This window comes from Fusarium coffeatum (genome assembly GCF_003316985.1).
Source record: "Fusarium coffeatum strain FIESC_28 chromosome Unknown BRIP53273_contig_377, whole genome shotgun sequence".
In the NCBI taxonomy this organism is placed as follows: Eukaryota; Fungi; Ascomycota; class Sordariomycetes; order Hypocreales; family Nectriaceae; genus Fusarium; species Fusarium coffeatum.
In genome coordinates, this window is record NW_022158166.1 from 21,460 (window position 1) to 36,168 (window position 14,709).

Here is a 14,709-nt window from a genome sequence, read left to right on the forward strand (position 1 = left end):
ATGACTCCTTCAAAGACTACGATATCCTGCGATGGCCAAGACATGGATGAGGCCCGATCCGCATCTGCTCTCCTCTCTTCTCCTCTTTCAACTCCCCGCACGACAAGTCCTGAGCTGGTCTCAATTCAGTCGCTGGCCGACCAAAACCCGACACCACTCAGCATGATGGACGATTCATGTTTCCTCGATATTGACAAGTTCATCTCGACTGGTCTCGAAGCGGGCAGTGTTAGTGCTCCAGCTAGTGTCGACAAGACTGCAGCACCCTCCAGCCAATCACCATTGAATTCGGCGGGGTCGCCCACTAGACTTGCAGACCCCAGCACCCAAGGCCAGCACAGCGCAGATCTTCCAGGGCATAAAGAGACTGCAGATGACGGCAACGCCGAGCAGACACGTGCCGCTGATGATGGTAAAGTCCCTTGTTCAATTGGGGAGAATTCCGATTTACATCAAACTCTAGATGGAAACCCGAGCGAAAAGTCTCCAGCAATTAGCGAAACAAGTCAGCCAGAAGACGGTGCTTCGCAAGCGCACCCAAAAGTTAATTCACCGTCTGCTTTAAATACGACAGGCCTGGCTGCCCAAAATAGCAACGCCCCATCAAACGCCGCCGACCCTGCTCTTGGTTTCAGGGGCCCTCATTCCGATCAGCACGAGTATCAAATAGATAGTTCGACCAGCTATCAGCAATACGAGACTGCTCCAGCTCCAGCTCCAGCGCCCACAGGGCCCTCATCAGTGGGAGCGCGCCCTGCACCAGGGAAAGCCACAGCACCCGCACAGGCAAGTAGTCACTGCAGTGCTACGCAAAGCGCCACCCAGGCCATGTCCAGCACGGCCTCCACTAGCAGCGATTCTGTCCCCCCTGGGCATCAAAGACACCGCAACACTCATTCCTCACAAGACAACGACCTCTCTCCCTCACGCAACACATCCCTTTCTTCACGACTAAGTGGTATCCGAGTCGATACGAATTTTGTCAGGCCGACGCCAAGGCCAATCGTTCGCACCGCTCCCGATTCGCCATCCCTTAATATCAAACATCCAACTCCCGACATTACCTCCCAGGCTCGATCTGGAGCGTACGTTGGCAACATCGCACAACTCGAAGCGACCGCCGAACGGCTGTCTATGACAAGTTCCATCGACGATGCGATACGAGATTTACATACTGAACTAAAGCGATCCGATAGTCGGCGTTCCTCGATACTTGCTGCCAGCCTCAAAGCCTCAGGGTCCATTGACGATTACACTAATAATCCCGGTTCCGCTGTTGAACAATTAAGACGACATCCCTCTATCGCTTCTTCCATCGTATCAACGAATAACGCTGCACGCCACGGTGGTTATTCTCCTGGCGGATACGTCCTTTCCCCGAACCACTCTTTTACTGGGCGACTTAGATCAGGGTCCAAAAATTCGGCAGGCCGACCAGACTTTGACCTCGATTCTGTCTTGTCACGACACGGCCCAGGCAAGGCATCTATCAGAAGTGTTCGCTCTACCAAGCAATCGCTTGCAGAGATTTCAGAATCCGAGCCTATTGCCCTGACACAGGACGTTCTCGACATGGCTGACAAAACCCCTGTCAAGAACCCCGAGGGTGAATCCCTATTGCCCGAGGAGCTCCGCGACGCCAATATGCCCGCTACCGATGTTTTCCAGAACATGATGGGGGATGACAACTTCATGGAATCCAGGAACGAGCATCTACATGTCAAAGCACACACTGGTCTACCGACCGAACAGGAGTCCCGAGATCCCAAGCGGCCTGGAAGCTCGCACTCAGACACGACTTTCCAACAATGTCAAGATGCGTTTGGTGATTTTGATGGTGTTCACTGGGTTCCCGATCAAGATGACCCTTACGCTCTTCCGGACGACCTTGAACCTCAACCACAACATTCAGCAGCCCATCGACCTGCACCTCGTCCTGACATCAGACCGCAATCTTATATGGACCCTGAGTCGGGTCAACAAATGCTCTACTACCCAGCTCGTGTACCTGCTATGCTCAACCTGCCTCCCAAGCTCTCGAACAAGCCCAAGGCCAGCGAAAGGAACAAGCGACGATCCCAGGTGATGAGCGCTATGCTTGATGGTGGGAGAAAATCACAAGCTATGGATGCCAATATCCCTGCTCCGGAGCGAGATACTACCAGGGACTCGTGGCTGCCCGATCCCCTCGCTGGTCATCGAGCATCATTCGTTGCCTTGTCTTCTGACGAGCTCAGAGAGCTTGGTCAACAGCCCGACCCAGGTCATCCTGTGCTTCCAGAGCAGACGGCCGCCCCTGCTGTGCAACCAGTCGAAGCACCGGTTGAAACCTTGAGACGTCCTCAAAAGCTCCGAAAGAACCCTGATGAGCGAAAGTCGAGAATGTCCAACCTGCCACCGCAACTGAGAGCCAGTGCTTACTTCGATCTCCCCGACAACACACAGCCAGATATCGAAGTCAAGGATGGCTCAGCGATGGCCACTCTCGAGAGCATCCTGGACGCTTCTGCCAATGCCCCTGTTAGTGCATTCACCGATCATGAGCGTGCTGGTAGACTTGGCAAGGAAGTTTATGGTCCAGAGAAGAAACGGGCATCTGTTGCTGCATCCGTTGCTCTTCAACCCGAGGGTGACAAGAAACATGCCAGAAAACGGTCTTCTTTCATGTGGCTTGGCAAGCGTCACAGTCACGTCAGTGATGACAACAAGGACCAAAAGGCTCACTCAGAGGCTGGTTTGGGACCAGTCAACGCTGACACGAACGCTGGTGAGAACGATGGCTTGGCCCGCAGCGTAGATGGTCGCAACGATGGACACAGTGAGGATGAGGCTGCGGAGGATGCCGAAGATGCCACTGATGAAGAAGCATACAATGGACCTCCGACAACACTACTGGCCGAACTACAACTACGTAAACAACAGCAGAAGGAGCGTACCCAACGAACATTCCCAGGTGGTATGCACGCTACGTTACTGGAGATGGACGCAGTTGCCGAGACGCAGAAGAAAGCAAGGAATAACAAGCGTATCAACTTGGCCTGGGAAGAGGGCGCAGCACAGCCTGTTGATGAAGATTCTGACGATGAGGACATCCCCTTGGCTGTCATCGCGGCACGTAACCAGGGTGCAAAGAATGTTATGGATTTGAACCGCCCCATCGGTTTGATGGAGCGTCGTGAGATTGAGGAGAACGAACCTCTCAGCCACCGCCGAGCTCGTCTTCATGGCCAGGATCCTCGATCCATGGTCCTCACCAACCGACCTAGCATGAATAACCTCAGCGCCAATTATCTTCCTACGACACCTCACTCTGCACATCACTCAGTGCAGAACGCATCCACTGTGCCGGATGATGAATTCGAAGGCGAAACACTTGCGGACAGGAAACGGCGCCTTGCTGCCAAGGAAGAGGCCGAAAATCTTTTGCCCAAAGCACGACCTGTCAGTGGAGCCTTCTCTGTTGAGCTTCTCAATCAGTTTGAGGACCCCGAAGAGAAGAAAAACAAGGAAGAGGAGGAGAACAAGCCCAAGACAGGCGAAGAGGAAACTTTGGGGCAGCGTCGCCGTCGCTTGCAAGCTGAGCGCGAGGCCCGTGAACGAGAGATGAGCTTCAACCAGTTGAACAGTCCACAGGAACCGGAGGCGCCAATTCCTGGTGTCAATGGCCGAATGCACCAAATGTCGAGCGTTCTTTCTGCTCATCCCAAGAGGGAAGTCAATGAGGCTATGGCTGAGCGTGAGCGTCTCGAGCGTGAGAGAAGACTGGTTAGAGAAGGCAACGCCAAGATGGCTGCCTATAGAAACCAGATGCCTCAGGCTCTAGGAGTTGCAGGCAATGCTCATTCTGGTGGCTACCGTGGGGGCACTTTCAACAACGGTCTTGGTGGTCAGAACTCTCAAGCCGCCATGTCTTCACCAGCTCTTCATACCCAGATTTTCAACCAGCCTGCTCTTAACCACCGTAAGAGCGCAGTTTTCAGTACATATGGTGCGCCGATGCAGCAAGCTCCCTACGGCGCTTCGACTGGGAACTTGGGTGCGATTAACGGCATGGGCCCGTATGGCGCCGGTGGCATGAGCGTCTATGGTGCAGGCATGTTGCAGCCCGGTATGCAAATGCCCGGTCAGGGTGGCTCTTCCAACAGAATCGAGCAGTGGCGTCAAGGCGTTCTCCCTTGAAGAATCCAACATATCTCGGTTGTTTCAACCTGAAACATTTGATTGACCTATTTCGGGAGACAACTCTAAACATGAATCTACAGTAATACTTTTTGGGGAAACATAGAAGAAGGACGGGTCACACAAAGCGCATGGCTATCAATATGGTGTTAGGTGTATTTGATAGAGGTCAGGAGATTTTGGCATCACATATTTAGGAAGTTTGCTTTTTCGTGTTCAGCATGGCACCTAGCATGGCATGGCGCTGGAGATACTCGTAAAGCTGGAAGGACAGCTATTTTAACAAGGAAACAATTTACTCATTATAACAAATGCTTCTCCAAAAACCTGCTTCTCTTGTTGATATCCTCATCTAGCCAAACATGAATGTGGTGACGTGAACAAATCTGCTACCATTTCGAGTTTGAGAGTGAATGCAGAGCATGGGGAGGTATCAACTTGTCATATTGCCAAAACAAAGATACAGAAAAATTAAAGCAACCCAATGTCTACAAGACCAACGCCAGGATGTTAACAAGCCGTTTTCCCTCCCCTATTTTCACTCTTCTACATGCTTTTTCTTCAAATCCATTTATCTCCGCTTGCTAGAGCTGCCAGTCTTTTGCAATTTGGCTGGTGGTGCAGCCTCAACATCACTGTCCTCATCCTCACCCATAGATTCGTCCACATCATCGTGGTTAACCTCATCCTCGTCGAGAGACTCATCGGCCTCGCTATCCTCTTCCTCGCCAGCTGAAACCTCCTCATCGTCAGAGTCACCGACAAAGCCGTTGGTGATAGGAACATCGGCGTCGTCATCGTCAGAGTCGTCGAAATCGCCTTCGAAGCCGCGTCTTCGGCCAGGTGTGCGTGCAGCCTCATCTTCACCCTCAACCCAAATAACATCCTCGTCATCGTCGTCCTCTTCTTCATCGGAGCCCGAGTCACCAGCGTTGCGACGCTTAGGGTTGGCCATCTTGCGTCGGAGGTGCATCTGGTCCTCGAGCATGTCGAGCTTGCCCTTGAGAGCAAGAATGCTGTTGAGACCCTTGGCGCGCTCAGAGACGACCTTTTGCAGACTGCTGAGGCTGTGGATAACCTTGGGCTGAGATGCGATAACACCACCGTGAGCAATTAGTGTCCACTGAATCCAATGCATGAGACTCTCAGCACGGCCAGGACGACGGTGCAGGCGAGCGGCGAGCTTGATAAGGAGAAGTCCGGCAAGAGAGCTGTCGAGGCGCTCAATGGTGTTGCGAATAGTATCGCGATCGGGGGTGTGGAAGCAAGACTCGAGAAGGTCTGTGTCGTCGGTGCGAAGGGCCTGAGTAAGGACGGTAGTAAGGGACTGGTGAGTACGAGGAACAAGAGAGTTCCTTGTGGACTGAGAGACGACTGCGCCATTGAGGGCTGAGGGCACATCGATGATATCGCCCTCGGCGCGGAGAAGCTCTCCAAATGAAGGCGAAACACCCTCCTCGTCTGACTCCGCGTCCTTGCTGGTATCACCGTTGATCTTTTGCTTCAAGGCCTTTGCGCTGGGTTCCTGAGCAGTTTGCGCTTCCTCCTTCTGGTCCGCGATACTCTCAGCATCAGAGAGATCTTCGTCGCTGTCGGCATCGGATGAGATGTCAATAGTCTCGGGCTGGGATGTAGCGAAAGTCTCGGCGCCACCGATAGAGGCCTTTGACTCGTTGATAGCGGACTTATTAGGGATTTGAGCACTGGTTCGAGAAACGGGCGCAGCCAGCTTGACCGGCGCTTTGCGTTTTGTTGTCGACATTATGAATAGAGTGTGAAGTTATTGAGGCAGGCGCAGAAAGAATACGGCCGGGTCGCGTGCAAGGACTTGTCGATGATTTAGAATCAAAGACGGGTAAAGGCGAGTCAAATGACTTTGACTGTTGCTGCGCTGATATCGCGGTTTCTCGTTATTAATAAAGAGAAATGAATGATGTTGAGCGTTATCAATTGGAAAATTTGACGAAGCCGTCGCTCAGTCTCGAGTGAAGGAACTTTTTTTCTGGAACCTGAGCTTAACTTGGTGGTTGCCCCACAATGCGATAAGATTAGAGAATAGCATCACGTGTAGTGCCACAACTCAACAGCCACAAGATGAGTCATGTGTGGCACACAGAAAGTTGGCTGTCGGGTTGGACAGCGGCCTAATCTTGGAGTTTGGAAAGCCTTTCAATAACACTGATTGGCTGGCAAAGCAAATTGAGCTTTGATTGGATAGGACGTAACAAACTACAATCAGCCGCGTACCTATGGGTTCTTTTACATCGCTCGGAAGGATCAACTTGTCATCCGTGCCCAGGCCCAAACAAGAAACAGGCACGTATCCGTACAAAGTTTCCTTCTATAAAAGAGCTACCTATCAAACATCCCAGAAGCATCAAATCTGGGTATCACAAGCCATGTCGATGTCCGTTTATCTCGTTTTATACGGAACGCACGGTCACCTGATGTTTGGCTCCCAACTTGAGATCCAAAGTGGACCCGTGTCTCCGGCTGGACCATGATGCGGCCTAGCTTCGGTATCAGAATGCAGATCACTAATTGATTATGATGCTTTGTTGCATCATGGCCTAGTAACGCGACGCGAACGTGTAAGAGAAGTGTCGCGAAGGTTAAAGCACGTGTCATGAATTAAGAGGATAGCCTCTTGCATGCTTGGTCACTTTAGAGTTGGCTATTGTTCTTTTCTTTCATTATAATTTTTTGCTGCGCTGCCTAAAAGGAACTCTCAACAAAATATCAGCCCGTCAATTAAGGCGACATCTTCATTTCATCTGGTTGAACCGGATCATCTTGTAAGACGCAGTGCTCGGGAAACGGAGGCATTCCGGAACCGTCTGCAATTTCTCATCCGCGTCTTTTCGGGATGGAGACCTTCCCTTTCTGAACAATATGCTCAGACTCTAGCCACATCATCTGCCCGTAAGGTTTGGACCACATGTAAGCGACGTACCATTACGTGTGCTGTATAAGCTGAACATAATTCTTTGTGATCTAAGCTCGAGAATCTTCATGATGATTCCGATGATATCAGTCAATCCATCTATCTTCGACATGATCAAAACCTCATGAAACAAACTTGTTGATAGTGATACCCAACCTCGTAGCCACAAGTTCCCCAGCCACCAGAGATCACCATTGTGGGATGGCTCGTGCCATCCCCTTTCTGTACAAAACCCGGACAACTAAATTTTTCCCCTTGCCAAGTTTGCGCGCCCCGGTAGAGACAAGTGAACGGCTCAACGGAGTTTGCCTTCTTCTCTCATAAATACCACCGCGCCTCCGACCGGGCAAAATTCACTGACGTGCACGCGCTTTTCCCTCAGAGGCTCCGAAACTCCCCTTAAATCCAACCCCCCTTACCCCCCTCCAACTTTCTTCCGTTCCGGTCTCCGGCCAAACAGAAGAGAGAAGAAGCAAAAAAAAAGACACAGAGCCACTGCACTGTTCTTTCTGCGCTGCGTAGCCATCTGGGACCTGACCTCCCTAGCACTGGCCACTCACACAAGCCCAACTGCCCTTTTCCCCCTCTTGGCAACCACCTTGCACCTTTTTGAGGCTACCGCAAAGCACAAAAAGCACCTTCCGCGCCCCGATCACGATAAGAGCTCCTTCCCGTTCTTGTTGTTCTCGAACCTGGCGATCACCACCAAAAAAGCTTACTGCACCTGCACTTGCACTGCACATACTATTGACTTTTTATAATCAATAATAAGTCTCGCGATTTACAGATTAACTCTGCATCGCTTGCACTGACTTTTTTATTTATTTCTTCTTTGATTGTTCTTTTTATTGATCATTTTTCTTTCTTCCTTTGCTCTGCTCTACGCATTATACATTGTACACTACAATCTGCGCGCAAGGCCTATTACAACAAAAGCTCTCCAGTTATTGTTGTCAGCGTCATTGCTTCGGCTTTTGCTCTTTGACCTACCTGGCTCCTACCTTACCTCCGGGTTACGACATCGATTGGTACTTGCTGCTGTCACCTCCGCTTGCGCCTGCCTGCCTTCTGCCGCTAGGCCACCAAAACCCCAAAGCTGAGCGGCGCATAAAAAGATCGCGACTCCCCGCCTTTATTCCAACTACGCAACTGCGCGACGCGCCTCCATTCCAGCATCCCCACCCCAACCCTCTCCATCGCGCATCAACATCACGTCGCTTACCTCTCGATAATTTGCGACTTACCTGGTCCCGTAAACGCATCGTTATTTCATGTCGCGTTGGGTCAACTAAGCTAGACTTACATTGACGCGCATTTATCGCGATCAGCCATTATGGCTTCGCCCACCCCCGATGCTCCCGCTGCCGATCCCATATCGCGCGATGCCACAGCAGAGAAGGAACAGAAGTCCGAAGTTAATGGGTAAGTCGCCCCTCATTCTTTCTGCTGCGTGCCAACTGTGACTGTGCTGTCGCGATGCATGCGCTTCCATCCTTTCTCAGCATTCGCTGACTTTCTTGTTACCAGACATGCGACTCCTGAGAAATCAAATGACGCGCCTGAATCCACATCAGTAAACGACAACGACAAGACAGAAGAACCTCCAGTCGAGAACGGCGTAGACAAGGATGTTGAGATGGCAGAGAATGAGGATGAGAAGAAGACATCCCCATCGCCACTCAAAGACGAGGCTGTAGATATCAAGGATAAGTCGGACAGTGGCGACCAAGTGAAAGAATCAAACGATTCGAAGCCCGCGGAAGATGAAGCAAAGGCTGCATCAGAGGATGTCGACATGGCAGATGCTGCCCCTGCCGACAAACCTCAAGATGATAAGCCTGCGCAAGATGCGCCCGCTGAAGAACCTGCCACTGAAGATTCTAAAGATGTCGATATGACAGAGAAGCCCTCCGATGCGCCGGAAAAGGGCGACGCTGCTGATGAGAAGGCGGCCACGTCAACTGATGCTGCATCTCCTAAGGAAGAGACCGACGAGCAGCCTACTAGCCTGTCTCAACTTGCGATCGATACCAAGGATGTTGATGCCCCCAAGCCCTCCACCGAAGTGGCCATGCAAGATGCGCCTGCAGTCGACGCCTCGGCCAGCTCTAAAGTAGCGCGCGAGCGTGAGGACGATATTGACGATGAGCCTGCGCCCAAACGAGCCAAGACGGAGCCCAAATCAGAAGAGCCTGTCGACGCTGGAGTTCCCGCTCCGATCACAGATAGTGTTCCTGGTGAGGATGCTCCCGAGAAGGAGATGTCACGTTTCTCCGGTCTCGACAAATGGAGTGACGACGGTTACAAGGAGCAGAAGCTTACCAACCATCAACGCCGCGAGTTCAGGAAGGTGCTTGGTCGCGTCAAGAAAACCAAGTCGGGTGGTCACTTCAAAGACTCTGTCCCAAAGTTGTGGCCAGGACTTGCTGAAAGCTATCTGTCCAAGATCGACAAGCCCATGGACCTATCTGAGATCGACAGAACTCTGCGCGATTCCAAATACAGCACCATCGGTGACTTCCAAAGCGACCTGGCTCTTATGTACGACAACACCCGTACCTTCAATGGCACTTTACATGAGGTGACGACTGCTGCGTTCAATGCCATCCGAGATATCTGGGAGAACATCATTCTGATCCCCCAGGAAGAGGCAGTCAAGCCCAAGTCTGCGCCTAAGCCCAAGCCTCCTCGTGAGTCGCGTATCAGCTCCCTGGGCGACTCTGTTGCCCGCAAGCCATCTGTTGGACCAGGCACGAGCCCTGCTGCTGAGAGCGTATCCTCAAAGCCGCGACATGGATCTCAAGAGGCTGCTGCTGCTGCTTCTGAATTGCGCCGTGCTTCGAATGCGACTGAAGGTGATCGTCCCAAGCGAACTGTCCGTGCTCCCAAATCCAAGGACATCGACTACACAACCAAGCCTTCGCGCAAGAAGCTCAAGCCCGAGTTACAGTTCGCCGAGGAGACGCTGGGTGAACTGATGCACCCCAAGAACACAGCCCTCAATTCCTGGTTCATGGACCCAGTTGATGCTGAAGGGTTGAACATCCCCCACTACTACTCCATCATCAAGAGACCCATGGACCTCAACAAGATTGCTCGGATGTTGAAGAATGGCGAGATTACCAGCTTCAAGGACTTCGATAAGAACGTGCGGTTGATCTTCACCAATTGCTATACCTTCAACGGCACTGTTGACCAAGGCAACTCTGTGTCGTACGTGGCCTCCCAATTGGAGAGCTACTACAGCAACCTGATGAAGGACAAAGACGCTTGGCTGTCTAGGTATGCCAAGGCGAATGCTCCTGCCGCCACTAATGGCAGTGATGAGGAAGATGAAGATGAGGAGGCTGAGGGTGAGGAAGCAGAGGGCCCCCCTGGTGTTGACCCTACCAAGGAAGTGCGTGACCTGGAGGCCAAGCTACGAGAAGAGAGTGGCAAGCTCACTGATCTTTACGCTGCTGAAATTCCCAACGAGAGCATGATTGAGACCCAGCAGCTTATCGTTGGTGTGGTGCAGAAGAACCTGCTGAAGGCGAAACAGGCTCTTAGCCAGCACCGCACAAAGAACCCAGAGAAGCCTGCCAAGAAGGCCAGCAAGCCTAGCAAGCCCAAGCCCAGTGGATCTGCCCCCCGTAAGCCTAGCGGAACCGTGCCTCATCCTAAGAAACCCAGCGGTCCCAAGAAGGCTGCTTCCAAGAAGACCCTCACTGCCGCAGATAAGGATTCGATAGCTTCGGCCATCAACGATCTTGAAGGTGCACAGCTTGACCGTGCCATCGACATTATCAAGCGAGACACGGGCCAAAATGCAAGCACCACCTCCCCTGTCGAGTATCGAGTAATGCTAACATGTTTGTAGGAGAACACTGATGGAGAACTTGAGCTAGATATTGACCAACTAAGTCACGAGGCATTGCTCAAGCTTTGGGAGCTCTGTAAGAAGGTTCTTCCAGGGTTCGGTAAGGACTCGAATGTTCCATCTTCTCCAGAAGTATCACGAGCCGCGCCACCTAAACACTCGAAGACTTCGTCAACATCGGCGAAGCCTAAAAAGAACAAACCCATGAGTGCCCGCGAGCAGGAGGAGCGCATCGCACAGCTTCGTGGTCTTCGCGATCTATACAGACCTGGTCAGGAGCCCGGAGACGCCCAGCCTGTGCTGCAAGCTCCTACACCTACCGCCGAGTCTAGTGATGAATCAGACTCGGAGGAGGAGTAAAAATAACGTCGAATTGACAGACGGATTGAATGAGTTGTATGACTTCCTTTTTGGAAGCTTGGTTGCCAAGTCGACCGACGAGCATGAGGCACCATTATACCCAGCCGCATGGCTACACCAGGTGTCATGCTTGCTCAAAGGAATGGCGTGATGTGCTCGGCAATATACTCGGGCATGCCGCCTCCGACGAGGTTGTCATAAACCAAGCCTGATGAGATCGGTAATGAAGACGTCGTGATATCCCCCGAGCAGTTTTTGGTTTCGGGAACCAACCAGTAGCGGCGTATATGCGAGAGGATGCAGTGCTAGGAGGGCCCAAAGTGGTAGGGGGTTGATGAGAATAATTTTTGGGAGATACCCGAGAAGCGAACGGAGGCGATAGCATATACGATTATGGATACTTGATAGGTGATATCCAGCGAAGTGAGGTTGGATGGCAGTGGGCATCCAAGTACCGGTTATCGGTCCAGCGTTATGTTGAATGCAGAAAATAAATCAACTTCGATATTCCCACTTGGGCGTTGATTGAGTGTGACGTGATGTAGTGATATATGTGAATGTATCGTGCCAAACGACAAGGCCTTGCAGTCAGTCGTTGTAGCTGCTGTTGCTTGTTTGTGATCCATGATTTGGGCATGGGTGTAGGCTGACGGAGCGCAAAGTAAACAGCACGTCTAAGTCGCCTCCGTGTCTTGGTAAGTCCTGGCTTTGTGGTGCTGTATGGACGTGGTGCGTCGTGCTGAGAATTGTTCACGCCCATGATGCAGATGGGAAGGGTGTGATGGCGATCTGGACACAACTGCAAACATTGAAGGCCGTCCAGTGGTGTCAATAACTGAAGTGGTTGGGAACTGGTTGAGTCGGGGAAGCATTGACGGGAAGCGTCAAGTAAACTTAGTCTTTGAGCCTTGAAGCATGGAGTATGCCTCGAACTTTGAGTTGGGCGGGCGCAAGACACCTGTGTGGGTGTGAAGAGAAGACCTGAGGCACCAAGTGTATCGATGGTTCAGAGAAAAAGAAAGTTACGAGACGACTCGTACGGAAGTATGTAAGGGCGTAAGAGGGTGTAAGGGGAGGTAAACATGAGATGAAATGGTGAGTGATTCAGAGCGTGATTGTTGTGGGAAGGGAGAAGATAGAAAGCTCAGTGATGGGCTTGACGCTCTGTGGCAAGGCCATAACAGAGACACATAGCAGTGTGGCAAATGAAGGGGGGAATGGTCCATTTTGGCCGACAAAGTGAAGATATCTCAGAAAAGACTCTTGGTGAGGTTGTTATTGTAAGAACGGTTGAGTAAATCAGGCGTATTAACGAGTCGGTTGTTTTGGCTGGAGGCCATATGATCCGTCAGGGCGGGGTTGCCAGAGGTCAGCAGACAAAGAGAAATAATACATACCGAGTGATATCACAATAATCTCTATACCAAAGCAGATATAGAGAATCAATAAGTGATATCAGCGATTCAAAGTCGTAATATTAGATGTCGTGGTTGATATTTGTTGTTGAGTAGATGGATGGACGTATCTAATTTTTTTTTTGCTTTGCGGGTTTGTTTGACAGAGACTGGAATTTGGGGGAAGTAGTGGACTTTTTTGGTGGGCTGAGTAGTGGTAGGGATGGTCGTCGTTTATTGGGAAGGGACCTCGCCTCACCTCACCAACCTAACAGAGGCAGAGGCAGTTTTTACACTGTAGACGGGCCTGGACGGCTATCGGGACAGTCAAGTTACCCTGGATAAGACACAAAATAACCACTGACTGATTGGCTTAGAGGACATTTACTCACTTATTGCATTGGGGATTCAAGATGTAAGTACTGATTTAGAATTGACAAGACTTTTAAATTTTGTTAAAGATTAAATGGTGATTAAGACTGGTTCGTAGGACGGACATAAGTCGAAAGAAGAAACGCACACAATGATGTTGCTAGAAGACAGAACACTTTGAGCGCTTGCGACAAGATAGATTTGGTGTATATTGAAACAGATGTGTGTAATTAAATCCTTTGGCCATGCCAACGTGAGACATCTCTGTATAGCCTCACTTCTGAAGTCTATGTCACGCCGACAACTACACATCCGACTCCATAGGCACGGGAATATCTCTTCTCAACCTCCTCTGAATCTCCTCGAAGTCCTCTTCATTCTCCTCCGTAACAAAGCCCCTCCTAACAAGAAAGTCAATCATAACAGGACAAACATTCGGCTTGAACTCCCCCTTCAACATCCTCTCAACAACCTCCCCACACTCCATAAGCACGAACTCCTCAACCTCATCGTCTCCCGGTCGGGGAATTACATCAGCCGGCATCTCCAGGTCGAACACGTAGATGATGTCCGAATGGAAGAGCTTTGACTTGGCGTTGATGTTGGCGAGTGTTATAGCACCTGCGGGCTCAAGGGCGGTTGACACAAGGTCTGGAGGAAGACATGCTTCTTCGGTGGACTCGGCTTCTATACAAGCAAGTGGTGTATCGCTTGCTTTGATACCGCCTGCGACGGTGCTGTCGAGAAGACCCGGATAACTAAAAAGATGTCGACTTCTTCGCGCAACCCAAATCTTGATTCCTCCATGTTCATCACGAACATAACCCGTCAAGTGCGCACCGCGGGTAGCGATACCGAACAACGGCGCAGCGAATCTCTCAACTTGGACAAAACTCCTCGCACCGACTATACGAAAGTACTCGCTGTGCTCCTTGTGAAGAATTGGGAATAGATCATCGTCAATGGCTTTATCAACAGCCTTTTGGAATGATGAGTTGGCATGTTCTGTAAGAGATTGGGAAGTAGGTGGTTCCGTGAGGGTCACTTCGCGAGTTTCGTGGTTGATGGCGAATGTGGTGGGCCATGACATGGAGGATACCGTGTCTGGGTGAATGAAGCCATGAGGGCGAGGGTCCGGGGCAAGGTAGAGACGATAGTAGGGGGAGAAGTTTGTTTCAAAATCCAAGGGGACACTGGAACTATTAGCTACAGTATAGCCATTTGTATGGAGAGACTTACTTATCAATGTCGGTGATAAGATCGAGTAGTTTGCGGGGTGATGAAGTTGAGGCTGCCATGGTAGCGGAATGAAGTCTGAAGAGAGGTGGTACCTCAAAGCTTTGTTACTAAGTGAGTTATTTACTTGTTCTTAAAGGGAACGTTGTTTATTGTGTTGAAGGTGGTGAGTAAGTTGATGTCGAGTTAGTGGGTGGAGATAAAGCCAAATCTGACTGTGGAAATATGCAGCCAATGTGAACGGTGAGTACCACGTTCTACATCCACCAAGACAAGCACGTTTGATCTTACACACAAAGGCTCTAAGCAATGACAGGCATGTCATTAAAAGTGTACATGTAGCAATTACTGAAACTTTGGTTTGG

General features: G+C 50.9%; 4 protein-coding genes across 4 annotated transcripts; 2 read left to right on the forward strand and 2 right to left on the reverse strand.

The window, feature by feature from the left end:
• Positions 1-4,179, forward strand: FIESC28_11243 (uncharacterized protein; the record flags this gene model as incomplete). The annotated part of the gene is made up of 1 exon (XM_031165370.1): positions 1-4,179. The coding sequence occupies one exon, from the start codon at positions 1-3 to the stop codon at positions 4,177-4,179; it is 4,179 nt and encodes a 1,392-aa protein (XP_031010559.1).
• Positions 4,180-4,750: 571 nt separating this feature from the next.
• Positions 4,751-5,941, reverse strand: FIESC28_11244 (uncharacterized protein; the record flags this gene model as incomplete). Its single annotated transcript, XM_031165371.1, has 1 exon — positions 4,751-5,941. One exon carries the CDS (start codon positions 5,939-5,941, stop codon positions 4,751-4,753), a length of 1,191 nt encoding a protein of 396 aa, XP_031010560.1.
• Positions 5,942-8,456: 2,515 nt separating this feature from the next.
• FIESC28_11245 (uncharacterized protein) lies at positions 8,457-11,342 on the forward strand (the record flags this gene model as incomplete). Its single annotated transcript, XM_031165372.1, has 3 exons — positions 8,457-8,545; positions 8,651-10,978; positions 11,027-11,342. 3 exons carry the CDS (start codon positions 8,457-8,459, stop codon positions 11,340-11,342), a joined length of 2,733 nt encoding a protein of 910 aa, XP_031010561.1.
• Positions 11,343-13,412: 2,070 nt separating this feature from the next.
• On the reverse strand, positions 13,413-14,406 carry FIESC28_11246 (uncharacterized protein; the record flags this gene model as incomplete). Its single annotated transcript, XM_031165373.1, has 2 exons — positions 13,413-14,301; positions 14,348-14,406. 2 exons carry the CDS (start codon positions 14,404-14,406, stop codon positions 13,413-13,415), a joined length of 948 nt encoding a protein of 315 aa, XP_031010562.1.
• Between the last annotated feature and the right edge of the window lie 303 nt (positions 14,407-14,709).